Source organism: Branchiostoma belcheri, unplaced genomic scaffold (genome assembly GCF_001625305.1).
Source record: "Branchiostoma belcheri isolate BF01 breed outbred unplaced genomic scaffold, Haploidv18h27 scaffold38, whole genome shotgun sequence".
In the NCBI taxonomy this organism is placed as follows: Eukaryota; Metazoa; Chordata; class Leptocardii; order Amphioxiformes; family Branchiostomatidae; genus Branchiostoma; species Branchiostoma belcheri.
Window position 1 is genome coordinate 338,892 of NW_017803998.1, and position 19,651 is coordinate 358,542.

The 19,651-nt window shown below is 40.2% G+C and overlaps 1 protein-coding gene across 3 annotated transcripts in view; it reads right to left on the reverse strand.

The window, feature by feature from the left end:
• LOC109476511 (ZP domain-containing protein-like) overlaps positions 1–15,218 on the reverse strand; it is a 20,445-nt gene extending 5,227 nt beyond the window's left edge. Inside the window, exons 1-5 of one of the 3 annotated variants that reach the window (XM_019777481.1) lie at positions 14,780–15,218; positions 7,850–7,959; positions 1,709–1,798; positions 1,229–1,340; positions 511–774 (exon numbers count right to left, since the gene is read on the reverse strand). In XM_019777481.1, the coding sequence (XP_019633040.1) occupies positions 511–774; positions 1,229–1,340; positions 1,709–1,798; positions 7,850–7,959; positions 14,780–14,900 (697 nt within the window). In that variant the 5' untranslated portion in view covers positions 14,901–15,218. Of the gene's footprint in view, positions 1–510; positions 775–1,228; positions 1,341–1,708; positions 1,799–6,563; positions 6,641–7,849; positions 7,960–14,779 lie in introns of those variants that run through there. The other 2 variants (XM_019777483.1, XM_019777482.1) reach the window with 2 other exon arrangements.
• Positions 15,219–19,651: the final 4,433 nt, after the last annotated feature.

Here is a 19,651-nt window from a genome sequence, read left to right on the forward strand (position 1 = left end):
GGGTTAGGTGTAACAAGTCGATCGGTGTAATATAGCCAGCTGCCGCCGCGCCTGCAAAGCTGGTGTGTTACGCCAAAAGGCGGTTATACCGGCTATACAGATAAAGATACGTTTCCTCAATCACGACCTTAAGAAAAAGCAGCCAAAAAACCCGTAATTTTTTTAATGAATAAACAATGGCTCATTCAAACAAAGACTTAATATACATGTATGCTTTTGAATGCGGCAGTATAAAGCAATACGCAATGCTCAAAGTCATTTTTAGTTTACGCCTTGTTAAGTTTTTGCACTTAGCATACCAAACATGTTTCATACAATGCTGCAGCCGACGCGACGTTGAACAGAATACTGAAGTTGTAGGAATCTAGTTATGAACTGACTTCAATTAATATAAACTTAATTGCCTTAATTAGAAGTCATCATGGAATACATTTATGACTCATAAAATTAAAATAAATGTAATGCTGTGGAGACAAAAAGTCACAAATGTATGCACTGTGAAAGCCTTACCCAGACACACGGGTTCTGACCCCATCCATGTGCTGTTGCCCACGTTGCAGTAGTAAGCTCCGTCTTTCAAACCGTATGCGTCCCCATAAGGGTTGGAGACTGGCCCCACCAACATGTCGGCTTCTGGCGGGCAGGTCACGGTACAGCGGCCCTGTAGAACTAGGGGGTTCCCAGACCACGGCCTTTTCACGTCAGTGTAGGTGTAGTCACAGCTCACGGTGACGTCATCGGTGTCCCACGGGAAGTCGCCACAGGGCCGCCAGTCTACACGACAAAGGTGATACAAATGTTAGGATAGCTAAATACACTGTACAGATGCGACGGGCGTACCAACGACTTAAATATTCAGAGCTTATCTTCCATTTCCAACAGATAAAATGTTATCAGAACCATCTAGTTTTCGTAAAAGTATTTATGCAATGGACAAGGTGATGCATATATTACATAGAGTGTCGCAATGCTAAACTACACAGAAAATGACTATAATCACAATCGCAGGGTAAATGACGAAAAGAGGATGGAACTCGTGACAAATCCTATGAAAAGTATCCACGACAATGTTATTCTTACACCGACGGCAGGGCTCCGCACACTTCAATAAGCAGGACCGACATCGTAGAACCAGAATAACATGCGCTCCTATCTGTCGTGTTAGTTTTTATGACCAGTTTGCTACCGTGTGTTCAAAGAAACAACCCTAATAAATCGGTTTTCTCACCTGCAACTGGTGTTGTCTGACCCGACACTAGCAGCGACGGCAGGGCCACAGACACGGCCACCATCAGCACCAACATAGCTGAAGTGAAGATGTACTGGTGTCTGGCATCCAGCTGCACGGGAAAAAAGGAAATTTCACATTTAACTCAATTTTCTCTTAATCCCATATAAAAAAGTCCTTAATTTACAACCATGAATTTTACAAGCCATTTTCTGGTGACCGTCTGTGACTGCTTCTGATTCAAAATGCAGCTAGAATGCAGTCATGGAGTATTGTCAGTCACATTCTACAATTGTTACAATATGTCCACATTCACACCTAAAAACTGCGGCAACCGTGATTGTGACAATTGTCACTCTCAGTGTTATCGTTATCAGTCAAGTATGACAAAATCTCATTTGTCTCAAGAAAGTAAACAACAGCTCTATATACTGTCTTAAACAATGTATCTGTTAATTTCATACAGATACATGTCCTTACCTGTAGTCTCCTCTCATCCTTTGTTGCCTTGGCCTGTTTGGCCAGATCCTTCATCGCCTCTCCTGACAGAACCACTGTCTTCTTCTGGGCCTGGGGAGGAGCATTTGCAGCATTGTGTTTGCAAAATATAATTATTGACAATTATCTAGATTTTTAATAGCTAAATATGTGTATTAAGAATTCTTATGGCTATCTATAATGCTATCAATGCACATGTAAAAAGTAATCATGATAATATATTTAAAGGAAAATAAATTATAATGTTAATGATGATAATGATGTTGTTAGTGTCGGTGATGATGATGAAAAGATGGCTGTTCATGAAACACTTCAAAAAAATTATGTACAAAACATTAATTTTGTCAACACAAACATAGCCTGATGTCCAAAGCTATTTTTAGCTGCCGAGTGTATTTGCATACGGGACATGATATGACACTCACTGACAGCTAAAATAAGTTTGGACACCAGGCTAACATGTCTACTGTTTATCATGCAGCATTGAATTGAATGAATACTGGTCACAAGTTTGAAAAGTCAAGGGCATCGAGTTCAAAGTCTCACATACAATATACACAGTTACTGTTTATCTGCGGCAGTAGGTTACAATTAGCAAAATCCACTGCCACCAAACAAACATGTTCAGCCAAGGGGAGGTTGAACAAACAAAAAGACTAGCCCTAAGGACAAAGTCCTCACCTTTGAAGCCTTTAACACATTTGACAAACAGCAAACAGTTTGATTTAGCAGCATAATCCTGTGTATTTTCAAGTCAAACAGGGCTACACACACGTACATTGTGTCTAGCACGTACCTCTCAACTAAAACCAGGTTATTGGCAGACTATGACTCCAAGCACAGCTTATGTAGACATTATGAACATTTTATGTGAGGTTAAAGCTTAAACTTTCCACTTGAACTAGACATGCGTTGCATCTAATACCCTTGTAGCTTTTCAGAGGAATGTCATTGGGTGAGTGACAATAGTTCTTAATATGACATCACATCTAAACAGTCTTTATTAGAAATCCTATGTTGCTGAGTTTACATTATTACAACATTATTGATTCAACTTCAGAACGAATAAAGCACATGTAGAAAATTGATACAAGGTACGAAAAGGGTGTGGAAAATCAACAAGCACCCCAAATGACACAGAAGAAAACCCTACAAATCAACTGTGCCATGGAATTACACTAAAGTTTCCAGACCCAAAATTGGATTAATTTAGCCCCTTTCTTTATTTTCCATACAATGCCTTGACCTATTTTCCGAGGGCTAATTTGTCAAAATTTGAGATGCAATTTACCTAGTATCTTTAGTGTAAAAGATGGCATCCAATTCACCCAGAACATTTAGTGTAAATGATGGCATCCATTAGTGTTTTACTTTGTTAATATACAGGTGCATAAGTACAGATACAGATGCAGCTCTGGACCTATACATTGGTCATAACAATTTTACAGTGTAGACAGTTATGTAATGTATACCTGTCAGGTAGAGGTATTAGATACCCAGTCCTACCACACACACAATTATCTTTCGCCCTAAGGCTTCACAATTGAGACCTGCACGACCGGCCCCATATTGTTGATACTGTTGCCATGACAACACAATCACAGCCCTACGTGCCTGTGGGCATTGACCTTTGGTGCCAAGGATCACTCACCAGACAAAAGGAAATGTAACCGAATAAAGCAGTGATTTAAAAACTATGCTTTCCTTATTAGGAGGTTATTTCTAAACAGTCACTTGTTATGTGCAGTTGCTGTAGGAATTGTGTCAGGGACAGGGCCTGCTTAATTTGATTGTATGTGACATGTGTCAATCATTCAATTTCGTACTCACCCATCTTGCTGCATCGATGGCTACATTGTACAGCAGGGAACAAAATTAAGAGTTATCAGCAAAGTATCTTAAAGCCTTAGTGTAAGTTTATTAATGCTTTAGTCATTACATGATATTTGAATGTGGAATCATATTTTATAAAATGTCTTTTTAAGAAGGCCATAATTCTTCACGAACTTCTCAATTTCAAGAATGCCAGGAGCAAAATTTGTCAAACGGAAGAAGTATGTTCATGTATCACATAATACAGAAGAAATGATGGCAAAAATAGAGCAAGTAATTGACCAGTGGGGTAAGCAGTGGTAAGGGTAACCTTTTCCCTAACTGCAAAATGAAGTTTACGGTGGCCAAAGGTCAAATTATTCCCCATATTTCCAGGGCAAATTTTGCTATAAATTTTTCAGCCCGCATTGTTACTCTGCTGCAGACTATCCCTACCTCTCCACTGTAGAGTGGAGTCTTTCCTGTCCCCAAGAGGATGTCTGACGGCCACGTGTCTCCTTCTCTCCCCCTGAACATCAAACGGCTCCCCGCAGTAGTAGCAGGCGTACACCAACACCATTCACGACAGATCATCCTGCTTCGTGTTCTCCTCTCCTCTTGTACTCGCGGCCGTGTTCAAACGCTGTCTCTTCTCGTAGCTGTCATACTTCTTCGAAAACTCGTCGTAATCTTCGAGATCACGCCTGGCAGCTTCTAGCAACTTCCAGTGCTCGCCGGTACGTTCGATGCCGTTTTGATCGACGTAGGTCTCCTTGTCTGCAGTCTGATCTTGAGTTTTGCTTGCATTGTCTTCAGGTTCAAGTTTGGTTGAAGGAGAATCTTCAGGTGTCAAATCTGCTTTCTCCTCCTCCTCACCTTCTTCTTCACTGTCTTGAACAGCTTCTTGTACAGGTGTGAGGATGTTCCTTCTCTCGTCCTGTGCCTCGTCATGATCACGTCTCGCAGACGGCGGGTTGTCCGCCAAGCTCTCCCTGCTTCCTAGGGTGGACCCTCCCACGCTGAACGACGCCAGACTTCCGTACCCGGAATCCAGCGTCTGGACGCTTCCTGCAGGGGCGAGTTTGGAATCTTCTTCTGACCGTGCAGACCCCAATAAGGCATCGTCATCTCCATTTTCTTGTCCTAGCCGGTGTTGTTCCTTTTCGTCCGGTTCTGGACTGCTATCCAGTTCTTCGAACTCTAAATTCCTGTAATCTCGCCTTCCACTCATCTTAACCTCTAGCACACCGAGGTAGCCTACCGATACTCTATCAGCTACAGATTTAGGCAGCAGGTAGAAGGTTAAGTCCTCAGTCACTGTGGTCTTTTACCAATCCATAATACTACAGTACAGTAAAATCAGCTTAAAGAGACCAAATCTAAAGTGTAATCCGTGTGTTGACTGAGCCATTAGCTATGCTGGCAAGCCGGTAGCCCCTAGACACAGACCAAACTAATAAATTATTGATGCACCCTTCAGATTGAGTGAGTGGCATTTAGCTGCTGGTCTTTTCATGTCTGGTATTAGGTGATATCCTCTTCATTTGAAAAGTTAGAGGCTCTGGGGGCTGGGCAGCTGGACTGTAATTTGGTCATCCTAAAGTGAAGGCTACAATTTTGCTACAATAAAAAAAGAACACTGTTCTAAAGACTAAGCTGTAGCAATATGTTGATCCTAGTGTAGCTTACAGTCGATGTGGCTTTAATAATTAATCAGGAAAGGGTGATATGAAACTGTCTTTTGTTTTCATATCGCTCGCAGTCATTTCTAAAACTTTCTATTAATCATTTTCATTATCAGTTATTCCATTTCTAAAGGAACATTCTGCATGCATGGGGTGTTTTGTTTACAAAATTTTATTGCACTGAGTATATATTATTGCAAAAAAAAAGGAAAGAAAGGGGGCTTGAAAGTTGAATTTAGTGTTATACCATAATCAATTCTTTTAAAATTTTCCCTTCTTTTTGCTCCAATTCTCAATACAGACAACATGATACATTTCATGTCCAGGGTTCTCTGACCCCTCTAGAACTAAAACTTTGTAGAAACAAGTCAACAAACTGTGGACAAAATGGATTATAGGCCAGTGAGCTGGGTAAAAGAAGCCCTGACTATCTTCAAACCATTTGTTTCTGTCACCTTCAGGCTGGACTAAAAATACCATTCAGGCAATCAAAAGTCAGACTTGTTTTTCCCCTTGCCTCTTCACACTAGCTCCAGCCCATATCCTTCCGCCATGGCTCAACGGTAGTGGTCCAAAGTAAATAAACACCTTATGGTGTCCTGCGGCTAAGTCTGGTGTCGTGTTTCTAAGGCCAGGATACTGTTTCTTTTCTTAAAGAGGTTATGGTGTCCCCCGGAGCACCTGTAAGTGGTGGGGGGCGGCAGGTGGTATTGTGGGCGTAAAAGGGAGTCAGGTGACCACCTATTGCGCAGGTAGAAATTGCTCACCAATCGTGTCGTCTGAAGTGATGTGTACATAGGGCCGCAAATGGTTTTACTGATCACACTCTCTAAGAGGGTTTTATTTGGTGCCAGAGTGCCAAAAACATTTTGCAATTGGAAGTTTTACCAAATATTTGATTGAATCCAGAAGAATGCACTGGTTTTCTTAAAGTTTCAAGGCAATTATAATACATTCTGCAGTTGTTTTGTTCTTGAACCATCTGGCACAATATGTGTTATGATCTACTCCTTATGTTTTGTGAAGTATGCACAAATCTAAAGGCAATAAACATAACATAATGTAAATAGTTAACAATAGAGAAGAATAACATAAAAGGAATTATATTATTCTAATCTCATTGTCAACTCTTCACAAATCCTCTTAGTCTTAATCTATTACACCCTCAGCTTTTTTCAACTTGTACGAAATAAAATCACACCAATCACCCTCTTCAATGTAGTCAATACTCACCTAAATCCCTGTGGATAAAACAAGGATTAAAGACACAAATCTGTAAGGGATTAGTTTAATAAATGTTGTGAATCGGATGTTAAGAAATGATGAGACGTGTTTGTTACCATCAGAGCAGTGACTTTCCCGCTGAGCTTACCTGACACCTTTTCTTAGCTCTGGACACCCGTGCATGGCCCTCGCCCTTCATGTACAGACACGGCATCAGGGAAAGGAAGGGGTTTAACATCATGGAAATACAACACTTGTCACAGGAATTTGCAGGTAGGTTAGACTGAATCCTGTAAAGCCAAGCATTGCCAATATGCTCTAGGTGTAGGTTCCCAGGTTAAGCACTGGAGGGGTTGCCATGCATTACATGTATGCTCTAAGCAGCAAATAACTTTTTCATTACCATGCACATTTAACTGAAAAGGAAAACTACCACAAAGCCAGTAGACTGAAAAGTGAAGCCATGCATTATCTTGCAAGCAGCAATTATGCATCTAGATTCTAACCAGCATACAATTGTCTTATGGTACCTATCGGAATGAGAGCTGGCATTATAGTAAGATAAGTTAAGATTCATTTGATTAAAAAATTTCAGTTGTTAAGGCACTTAATGTGCTGTACATGCATTATCTATTATGGTATATGTATTAAGTACTAGTATGTTGTATTTAGTCAATTATTGCACACCAATTCCTAAGGAAAAAAAAATAAATTATCATCAAAGTTTATGAACCAGAAACTTTGATCGATACTGTGCATGCAATTTTAGAACTGTTAGGATTCTGTTATGTCTTACATGTGTAGTCTAAGGCAACTATGGCTTCTTGGATGGTTATTGTAGCAAATGATAAAAAAGGAAAAAAAGGTTATATTCAGTACTGTTAGCTTCTTAAGGAAATATTACTATATAATGATAATGCCACATTGTATGTATTAAGTTAAATAATTATGTATATTTTAAAATTAAAAACAGAGGCTGTAGTGCAACAAAACGAACCTAATGCTTGCCTGGGTGAAACAAAATGAACCAAACGTAAAGAAACCAAAATATACGCAAAACAAATTAAACATAAAGGTTCTCGTTAAAATTAAAAGCATAATCTATCTGCACTGAAACTGCCATTTTGTACTTCTGGCCTGCAAAAAAAAAGCATTCATATAACGCTTTAATAGAAAAATAAGTAAAATAGAAAGTAATAAAGATAATGAAGCGCATAAATGTATCTGAAACAATGGCTGGTTAATAATAATATACATGGGGTAAGAGATTATTGTTAGTGAAACAAATTACTGTTAAATGCATGTTACTACTGGGTATTTTGTAATCCCAGAATGAGAAAAACTGACTGTTACTGTTACAGTAACAGTAAATTTATTGCAGTGCCCATGCAGGTGTACTTACAGGAGAAGGTGCAGGTCTGCCCATGGAGGCTCCTCTACGCTGGTGGACCTGTGTCTTCCTCGCCGGTTTGTCACCCTGCTGGTCTTCTTTCTTATCATCTTTGCCATAACCTGGAAAATGAATTACATTATGGTTTGTATCTTTATTTCTTTGACCACGTTTAGGTGAAACACGTTTAGGTGCCAGTTTTTTTTTACATTAAATATCCATTAACAAATTACATGTATAGAAAAATTAACATTTGCATGTGGCCTGCACCTAAGTGCAGGTATGCAAATAAACTGTGTCAAGCCCTGCTATTGTACATTTGATCCATGAGAAACCCATTAAATCCCCTCTATCTCTCTGTATTGGAAGGAATTATATCACATTTCTTCTTGTTGTTCATTTTTTAGTCTTGCTTACTGTTCTTTCTTCACAGAATCTCATACACAAAACTTCAGCAAATTCTCTTGACATTTTTACTTACCACTTTTTGAGCCATCATTCTCATGACAAAAAAAAAGGGACATCTTTTCCCCTCTTTATTTAGGAAACTAGAGTTCGGAGGTCTCATGCCTTCGACAGTGTGATATTGTTTTGGTGGGTGTTGTGTGTGTGTATAGTGTAGGTTTTTTTGAAGATGATTATCGTAGTGAACGAAGCAACAGACTATTTACCAAGCCTGTACCATGTCTTTCTACGGAAATAAGGATCGTAGAATTCGGCACAAAGGAGAGGAGAATTGGCCTGGGGAGTCTGGCCGCGAAAAGTTGTTTTCTTCCCTCCGATACGCGGTGATCCAAACTTCAAAACGGCAAAAACTCCTTCAACTAAATTATTCTTCTATACAGCCAGTGTTGTTGAAACGTGCGATGTCCAATACATTGAAAACAATTGCAAGTTTAACTTACAAAATCACTCAAACTGGCCAATTGTTGTGATGGTATGTGGTATGTAAGATAAATGGGTTCCTCCCGGTGAGTTGTATCTCTCTAGCGGGCTATCTGACCCTTTAGCGGCATACTATTCCCTTTATTTTCGCCGTTTTCTACTATTTTTCCAGCGATCCATGGTGCCTGGTAGAAAGTTAATCTTCCTCCACAAGGACAAACTCATTTATCATATATGCCTTACTTGTTAGAGGGACCGTCGTATCAAACTTTTAGCAGGAAAGACAGCCCGACTTTCTATACCAGCCCGGATAGCGGTATAGATTAGCCCAGGTCCTCCGTGGACGTTCCCAGAGGTACGACTGGCAGGGCTGAGGTCAGCCTCCGGTGACCTACCTAACCGTCCCAGTCTATCCTGTCAATGCAATTTATCCTGGATAGAATTCAAATAAAATATGTATCCTAGTTGCAATTTAACAATCTTCAATTTTTGAGCTGGTAGTTATTTACTGGTTATTTCTCAGGTTGGCTACGCAGTTTGGCTATGTTAGTTTTCTTGTGGAGGCCCACCGGACCATAATATGGTCGTGAAAATCTATCTTTTCAATGGCAGGGCTTCTCTATTCCCTCTCCACACGACCCATTATGAAGAAGATTACAGGCATCAAACTCAAAGTCATTCATAGAATACCGCCGTGCTCCTCGCTAAAGCCACAAAGCTTATAAAGATTAGATACTGTTGAATGCGTTCAGACCACTTCCTTCTAGTGACCTGGCCATTGTGTACAGTATACCAACTATGTTCTCGATTAAAACAAAGTTTGTGCCCTTATATCGGGTTTAAATCTTTAACTCCTGTTGCATTACGATACGATATGCACAAATGTACTACACAAGACTGCACAAACGTACATGCTAATGTTGTAGGTATTACGGGAAACCTATTTACATTATGCATATTCCAGATTTGCCTGGGTGCCAAACTGAGATACTTTGTGTCCAGTGTGCTATGGGTCTGGCAACCAGGCTAATTCCAGATGTTCACACTGGGGGCCACAGACCTGTCAAATAAAGCACGCTCTGTTGGGGCACTGGGCCACTAATGTTTTTTCAACAATTCCAATGTTGACAGCTTCCTGTCTGTAACTTGTTGTTTTAACCTAGATATGAATAGGTTTCCTGTATTCCCTACAACATTAGCATGTACATTTGTGCAGTCTTGTGTCAGGGTTCACAAATTTTACAAGAGTTATGCAGTTGCTCCAGTACATGTAACAAATATTAATAAAAAGAAAGATTGCCTTTTCTACATTGTACATTATGAATGATGTATCTATGTGTGTTTGAAGGCTGGCCGAGTCGTTAACCCAGCATTAACCCAGTATTAAAACTTTCAGTATTAATGCAGCATTAAGCGCCAATTTCGCCAATTTCGCAAGGATTCTGTTGTTTCAACAAACAGAAAAGTTTTTTCCAGCTATCCTTGTGGGCATAAAGCAATGTAATCCACAGAGGGTGGAAACCAAAAAGGTATAGTGCAGTATGAAAGACATATAGATTTCCCTTATTAATTAATCAAATTGGGTCACAATTTACATAATTAATATCTGTCAATGTTCCTCTTCCTCTTAATTAAATATGCCACCATTTCAATTGTTCTATCATGGAACGCAGCAGATTTATAGACTTTTGTCATTAATTATGTAAATTAGATTTGATTTGCATAATTGTCATCTAATTAGGTCAAGCATCACTTAAGCTACCGAGATACCAAAAATAACAACAATCCGTCAACCGGTTCTTGAGCTATCCTACTTCAAACATTTTCAAACAAATGCCTCTGCATTTCTCAAATAAGCTGCTACTGGGCCCAAACTTATGGAACTTCTTTCTGAGCACGAGAGCTATCCACCATCAAAAAATCATGACCCTACCACGTCCATATCACAAGATTTAAAAACCAGATGTTTCGCTGCAGTACTTTCTAATTCAATGACGTGGGGACCCCCCACAAAGCCCATATCCGAACTTGACCTTGGTATTTTCAATGGTAACTTGCCAACTAAAATACATGAACATCCATTTAAAGATTCTCGAGTTATCTTGGTCACAAGAAAAAACACAAAAAACAAAGGTCAACTGAAGTGACATAGAAACCCCCTAGGGGCCCATCTTTGAACTTGACCTCGGCATTCTCAACGGTAACTTGCCCAATAAAAATCATGAACATCCATTTAAGGATACTCGAGATATCTTGTACACAAGGAAAAACACCAAAAACCAAGGTCAACTACAGGAACCCCCCACGACGCCCATTTTTAGCCTTGACAATGGCCACCCCAAATCAACCTGCCAGCCAAAAATCGTGAACCTCGGAACTTGCGTTCAAGAGTTATCGTGCCTAATCTGCCAAACAGTGCAAAATCGATTTCATAGCCTTCTCCGAAGGCATAGCCTTCAGTCGAAGGCAACAAGGAAACAGGATTTACCTCCCAAGGATTTACCTTCTCTAAGAAATGTTTGTATAGTATTTTCTGCGCAGTGAACCAAAACCATAAGAGAATAGGGACATCTAAAGCTTACAGTAATAGGCAGGCTCAAGTAGGCTTGAGACAATGTTTGAGGACCGATTTGGCAAGTTTCAAAACAAGCTTCCATAAAAGGACTATTTGATCCAGAAACAGGTGTTCTTCCAAACATTTTCAGAGTCAACAAGACAAGAAATTTTCTGAAATCTCTGAGTGCTACAGCGTGCATCGAACCTCCATTGGTACTAAGCAATTCTTTTCCTTTAACAATTAAAGGCAATTACTTGTATAATTGCACGTAATTGTCTGTGACTATGGAAGGGGGCTAACTGGTTGGGTGGAGTTTCCCACCTGTTGCATTTCAATGAAAATTACTACCAAATATCATGACAAAAATGAAAATTCTGGTTGTTATGGTATTGTTCTAATATGTCTAAATTAAACTTTTTTTATCATTTGCAGTTACTGTAATTAACATCTAGAACTGTTTGGTATTTAGTTAGGCCTGAGTGACTTTTTTCAAAGACTAAGCTACTTTTTTCTTTTTCACACTCCTGATGGCAATGTACCACAACTGCTTGGCCATTATAAAAAATTGAATGAAGGTCTGGAGGGTCTGATGTGGAAAACAAGTATATTGGGTTAAAAGTAGGCCAGAAATCTTTTCTCTTGCTGTGAAAAGAAAGTCTGCTATAAACAATGTACACAAGGTTTGGCCTTTCAGTCTCAAAGCACCTATAAGGAAACGGGAAATCTCTTCATAAACCTTCGGTGGCATTCCCAATCTGAACTTCTTCAACTGATTTTTCTAACTTTTTTAAACGTTTCTGTACCTTAAAAGGCTTAAACACTTTTATATGGACAATATTTTTTGAGAAACTGGTTTTAACTCTTTTTCTGGCACACTTTTTGTACACCTGCAACCAGGTGCTCTGTTAGATACAAGTTAAATCTATAGGGACTAACATGCACTCGAGTTAACTTCTGAGATGTGGCAAATCCAGGTTTGGGTTTTGGTATTATAATCAAAGTAAAGCAATCAGAGTTTTAAATTATCTCAAACTTAAAAGCAAAGGCAACAAACAAAAATCCTCAAGACCTAAGTCAGTACGTGGCTCTGCAGTGGGCTTCTTTGTGGGTTTGCAAACCGCCGGCTTAGGAAAGAGACGTGTATAAAGCTGGCACGAACACCCGCTAACACGTCCCAAATACTGCCCACAACACAGCCTAACACTGGGACAACCATACCGGCGTGTCAGAGGTGGAAAAATGTTGTGTTTGCTATAGACTTTACCGAGGCAAATGTTATCACCACAATGGACATTATTGAGTCTAAATCACGTCCGTTCCGAAACGTTTCTTACACAAGAAAAAAAGTAAACTGACATGTCTAATTTGTGGCAGAGCTACGTGTAGGAATTGTCAGGCTTGGCACAAGTTGGACACTAGAACGTTTTACAGCAAGGGGCTTGTTTACGCAGGCTATGTTTGACTGTTGCCTAATTTATCACTCTGGTATTGACTTGGGTAAACACGACGTGGGGTCGTTTAGCACTCCCGTGTTTTCCTTTCCCGCGTTTCAATGTTTTTGTAATTTATGGAGCAATAAACTCTTGCTGTAAAGTTGTGAAACGTTTACCGAAAGAGGCTGACTGAATTTGACAGTCTTGTTAACGTTTGAAACAAAAATATCAAAGAAAGAGAGACTTGCCTTGCATTGGGATAGACGATGGTAACTAAACATAGAGTGATAAAAGTTCAAAAGTCCCAGCAAACATCTTATCTCAACACTAGTTACCATGATATTAGAAATAAAACACTCTGGAAAAGATAATTGGTAACTGATATACTAACAGTTAGTAAGACATATACTAAGAGGTAATCTCCAAGCAGATCCCTTTCGGTGGCAAAATGACAGTATCAAATTGGCGAGGCAGTATCCATTAGCCAGAGAAGGTCGCTGACCACCGACGGGTGGGGGTCAGGACAAAAAAAACGGCCATATATAAAAAGGTAACGATCATTCCGCCACAAGCTCTGCTTGGAGAGTAACTAAGAGGTACAGTAACTATTATATAATAGTTTTACTAAAGTTTACTGTGAACATTGCTATTATGGTCCACAGGGTGCTACAACAACACATCCATATTGTACTGTTTACACAGGTATGTTGTGATGGAATCCAATCGTACCAGTTTGGCCCAAGAATGTGAAGGCTAGGTCAGTCCGGAGTGGAGATCTAGAGAGGGAGGTCCCGGTGGTGTCTGTCTTAGGATAGGAAGTTGATTAAACAGTTAAAGTTCGGACTCTGTGACTCGGCTCATCTGTGACACGTGGTGTCAGAAGTGGGATCGTAATCTACCGAAGTAACCACCAGTAAGTGGAGACCCTGCCTGCAACCGTCCGGAAAACCTGACCTGACACTCGAAGATCCTGACACTGAACCATAATAGAGCTATACAAGGACAGACCCGGAAGAATCTGAACCTGTGCTGTGTGTTACCACGGGAAGAGAAGTCAGGGAAGAGTCAACCGTGAGTTGGACGGACTGTTTATATGGATGTTTGAAGTGGGTGTCATTCCAGAGAAGTTAAATTGTGTAAACAAGGGGCCGGGAGTGTATGCAGTCTTAAGTGAAACCACATGTGCCCAACGTTATCTGTGTGCATCCATTGTATGGGACTCCTCAGTCACATTCCAGACAGACCCCGGCAGGCCAGACGGGCCGATTCAAGTCAGTAAACTGGTGGGAGCACGGTAGTGCCAAAACAAGTCAGTAGCCGTTGCTGAAAGGAAAAGAAATGGAGGGATTGGGGGACCTAGAGTTTAGAATGGTGATTGAAAGGAGTGTTTCAATCAGAAGAAACGGGAGCAAATGTGATGGAATCCAATCGTTTGTACCAGTTTGGCCCAAGAATGTGAAGGCTAGGTCAGTCCGGAGTGGAGATCTAGAGAGGGAGGTCCTGGTGGTGTCTGTCTTAGGATAGGAAGTTGATTAAACAGTTAAAGTTCGGACTCTGTGACTCGGCTCATCTGTGACATATGTAAACAGTTTAAACCAGACAAGAAAAACAGACTTGTGAGTAGCTACAACACATCAAAGCTTTTAATTCACAACACATTGCCAAGGTCTACGGTAAAAGAAACAGGTGTTAAAAGAGAATTGCATTTAACAGTAGTTTCTCATACCTTTTACATTAATATATGTAAACAGTTTAAACCATACAAGAAAAACAAACTAGTGAGAATAGCCTACACATTACACACTAAAGATTTACTGGTAAATTCTGTTTTGAAGAAAACAGGTGTTAGAATTCTAAGAGAATTAGTACTAACAGCTTCTCCTACATTTGCTGACATTAGTTTTATGCTGATATTTTAGTTTCTCATGACTATTATTTAGATTTGTAAACATTTAACATGAAGAAACAGTTTAAATCATACAAGAAAAATAAACTAGTGAAAGATTTAAATTCTGTGGGGAAACAAACAGGTTTAGAATTTGAAGAGAATTAAAGTTTTTTCCGTACCTTTTAAGCTGACAATGGGGGGAGCGACTTCTGTGTCTGGTTTTGGGGAGGGTGTTTTTGTCGCTTCCTTCTCGCCCGGTCCCCCGTTTTCCGCAGCGCCGGTTTCCTCGGTATCTGCCATTTCCCCCCCTCCGTTCTATCCTCCTGGAATAACAGAAGTAAGAATCCCGCTCTTTTGGTAAATCCGATGGTCTTTTTTTCGTCACGGAAATGTAAAGTTTCTCTCCTTTGCTGTGCCGACTGTACTCACAGCCTCACAGCCCTAACTCTGACACACACTCTCTGACGTTATGCAAATTAGGCCAACTCAAGTGACTGATCGGGTTTCGTGGGGAGCGAAGTCCTGTCAAAACTTAACTTTTTCTTCACGCCTTGTGCGTCCAAAACTAACCTAAACACCTCCTAACCTTCCCGTGTGCCTTTTCCAAGCAAACTATGCCCTGTTTTCGAACCCATAATTAGTATGTCGAGCCGGGTTAAATCTATGTTTACAGTGGACGGATTTAGGGTGGTGAATGGGCCTGTCCCAATCTCGCTTACACCTGAGGACAGGTATGGTCTCCATGGCGACAGGTACACCTTTATGTAAACAATGGCGGGAGTGTTGACAAGTGAGAGGGATGATTTGCATGCAGAGGTTAAGTTACTGAATAACTCTGAAACGGCAATGTAAGAGTAATCTGTTGCTAATGTTGTACAACAGCCTCTCACCGAACCTTTTTAACTGCGTAACGTTTTAAACATGTATGTTGACTATCAATCCATTTTCTAAAGCAGAGGAATATTTTACGATTTATAAATTTTAACAATATTTAATAATATGTAATGATTTTAAAACAATAATACCCATATTTTAATGATATTTTGTGACCTCAGAGCAATTCAGGCAGCCTGTATGGCTGCCTGCGAGTCTGTTGTCAATGTGGTGGTAATTGAAATTGTGTATGTCTGGAGTTTTCAATTTGAAATAAACCATTCTACTACTACAGAGTGCAATCTGAGTATGTGGGAGACAAAGGGACAGGGTCTATAGAAGTTCTGACGGCAGTTGTTTATGACTGAGGGAAAGGCATGCTCGTAGCCAGGTTGGGTTTAGAAGGTTCAGAAGAACCTATAGCCTCCATAGCATGCCAAAAAACTGGGGGTTTGGGGTTTTTTCAGGGTCTTTAGGACCTTTTATGTGCTATTTTCTGATTGCATATAGACAACATAGCCGGCCTGGTTGAATTACCCCCGTTTTTTAGAACTGGGCTAATCAGAAAACAGCCGAAGACCACCAAACCCCCAGTTCTATAGTATAAGCCTGCTACGGAGGCTACTAAGGAAGAACCTAAATACACAAGCCCAAAACAAAGGTTCACTTTTTATCTAAAGATCCAATTTTTTTTTTTTAAAGTGGACTGGTTTGTATCACCAGCTGGACAGGAATCCTAAAAAACTGCTCACTTGTGTAGTAAGTGTCTCTTATTTTTCCTTTGAAATCCTCTCCAAAATGCAGTAAATGCCATTTCAGGGGGTTCGATTTTCAAACTTTTCTGGTCCAAGGATGCCCCCCTGACCCCCCTGTTAAACTCTGCTCACACCTACAGCATTTGCTGGTCCCTCAAACAGTTACCCCTCCAAGCAAAATCCTGGCTACGGGCATGAAAGGTGAGACGACACCTGCTTACGGTGGCCCCTAAGTACACTTAATATTTTTATGCCGCTTTTATTTTCTATGGGTTACTTTTATTTTCTATGGGTACTTTTATTTTCTATGGACATTTTTATTTTCTATGGGTTACTTTTATTTTCCATGGGCACTTTTATTTTCTATGGGTTACTTTAAAATTTCATTAATTATCTCAACATGGGATAATTACTAAAATTAATTAATTCTAAACGCTACATATCATCGATATGAATGGGGGGATCGGAGTGGCTAGCCTGGCCTGGTGGACTGGCCTGGTGGCCTGGCCTGGTGGCCTGGCCTGATTGGTGGACAGTTTTTTCCGCAAACCTCATTAACATAATCTATGCCAGGATGTAATAATCACTATTTAATACTCCTAATTAATAAACGTGTGGAACATTGCATGCAAAACAAACTAACTTTTCTTAACGTGTAAAGTACATTATGTTTTAATAGGTTCAAAATAAATTTAGTTGCCTAGAATGGTAAACAGAAATATACGCCCATAATAAAAATGGGAGCATCCACATGAAAACAAAATGAATGTCGTTTCGTCAGCCACTAAAGAACTTCGCGAAGTACACACAGAAAAAAACAAGTACCCATAGAAAATTAAAGTGTCCATAGAAAATAGAAGTACCCATAGAAAATGGAAGTAACCCATAGAAAATAAAAGTGCCCATGGAAAATGAAAGTACCCATAGAAAATAAAAGTGCCCATAGAAAATAAAAGTAACCCATTGAAAATAAAAGTGACCCATAGAAAATAAAAGTAACCCATAGAAAATAAAAGTGACCCATAGAAAATAAAAGTACCCATAGAAAATAAAAGTACCCATAGAAAATAAAGGTAACCCATAGAAAATAAAAGTGGCATAAAAATATTAAGTATACTTAGGGGCCACCGTAATACATACTACTAGTAGCACATGTATGTAGGTGTACGTATGTGGAGTTTCATATCCCTGCATTGACTGTTACCACAGATATAAAAGAAAAAAATGGCACTCACACTCGCAGTGGTTTCTTCACAGTTTTTAGTACAATCCATAATTTCCAAAGCCTGAGTGGTGCATATAGAATTTGTCTGGTGCAGGTTATTGTCTTCGTCAGAAGGACTATGAAATTGTCTCGCCAGATTGTGGGTGACTGCGGATTTAGCGGAATAACTCTTGAATGCATTATTCCACGTCCATGATTTTTGGCAGGCAGATTACTGTTGTTGAGGGGAAAGTCAAGTGCAAGTTTGAGCTCCTTGGGGGTCCGTACGTCACTGCAGTGGATTTTTTGTGTTTGTGGCTTGTGAGCAAAATAACTCAAGTATACTTAAATAGATGTTAATGATTTTTGGTAGGCAAGCCACCATTGTAGAGGCCAAGGTCAAGTTCAAAAACGGACCTCGTGGGGGGTCCCAATGTCGCTGCATTGGACTTTTTGTGTTAGATTGAGAATGATTTACCCCCACCAACTTTTGCATTGATTCAGATGGGAGACAGTTGGTCTCTCCATCTGTGATCAATTGCTTACAATGGAGGGGCTGTCCTACAAATACTGTAGGGGGAGGGAAAGCTAAAGTTGGACATGCCTCAGGCAGGTCATTCCCTAAATTGTAAGGCCAGACCAAGTAATTTTTATGGATGACGTCTACTGGAGACCTTAAATTTACTGCAAAAGCGCCATAAAATACATGAACGTAAGGGCCGGAAAATTAAGATGCATAGATTTGGAGCATATTACTAACGGTGGAAATACAAAGGTTAGGACACAAATTTAATAAAAGAACATGGTGTAACAACAAACGAAAACAGCACTAAGTCTTGTTCATTTATCTAGAACAATGTCCCTGTGACGAAGACATGGGATCTCCGACCTCTAGTTGTTAATGTTACCTGCCTCAGTGCAGGTATGCAGAAAAGACGTTATTTCGATCCCTGCGTTTGAATGGTTAGCAGTAACAACACACATTTCAGTACAGGTATAATCACATATAGCGCTATAGCTAGCCATGGAGACTTAAGCCTTTTAGTATGTGTATACTGGCTATAAAAGGCTCACAAGTCGCCACGGCTAATATAGCATTAGAAACCTAGCTTCTGTTCAGGACGTCCCTCGGATAGGACGTTAAATGGGGGTCCCGTGTTTGGGGAGAGCCACATGCACCCCACGCACGTTAAAGAACCCACCACATCTTTCAAAAAAGAGTAGGGGCATGCCCGGTGTGCGATGGACCAAATTCTACAGCCTAGTTCTACAGTGTACCAGAATAATCAGCAATTTGATGTTGGCTACATTAACCCACAAAGACAAACAAATTGAACCTCCTTGATTAAACCAATAACAATGTAACGTTACATATATACACTCAGATAGATGTAGATTGCACCAGCAACAATGTAGCAGCACTTCAGTTTATTCGACCGTCAGCATATTAATCCATACATGTATACTGTTATCACTTATAAAGCCTGGTAGAGCCATAGCCTCTACCAGGCTTAGGGAGGAGGCCGAAAAGAGAGGAAATCGGCCAAATAGAGAGATGCCAAGGGAGTTTGGTCGGCTGGAGAGAACAGTTTCTCTACGATTTCTACTCTTTTCAGCCGCCTCCCGACGCCTGGTAGAGGCTAAAGGAGTCGGACTGTGAGGGTCAGACTGCTCACCCCTGGGAAGAAAAAAACAATACACCCCCACCTTCGAACGACCACCGTCTGACACCTAATCGTAGCTGCGAAACTTTAATAACCTGTTGGTTCATGACAGGGTCTATTAATAGCGCAACGATGGAGCCCTGGCCGTAACTGTAAGATATATATCTGCATTGTACATAATATCATACACAGGCCTGATATCTTCTGCGTTGCAAGCTTGTGATGGTTCATACGGGGAGACTCAAATCAATTTTTTTGTGACGAAACCACTCTACGAACGGTCATATATCTGATTTATAAGATATAAATATGATAATAGTGGTGGAAAGATATTAATAACAAATAAAGAAAAGAATTGATACTGTTGACTATTTACAACCGTTTTCAATGTATATCAGTATTGTTTGATTTCAATGAAACTCTCTCTCTCCCCAGGCCACTCTGTCTCTCCCTCTCTCTCCCTCTCTCTCTCTCTCTCTCTCTCTCTCTCTCTCTCTCTCTCTCTCTCTCTCTCTCTCTCTCTCTCTCTCTCTCTCTCTCTCTCTCTCCTCTCTC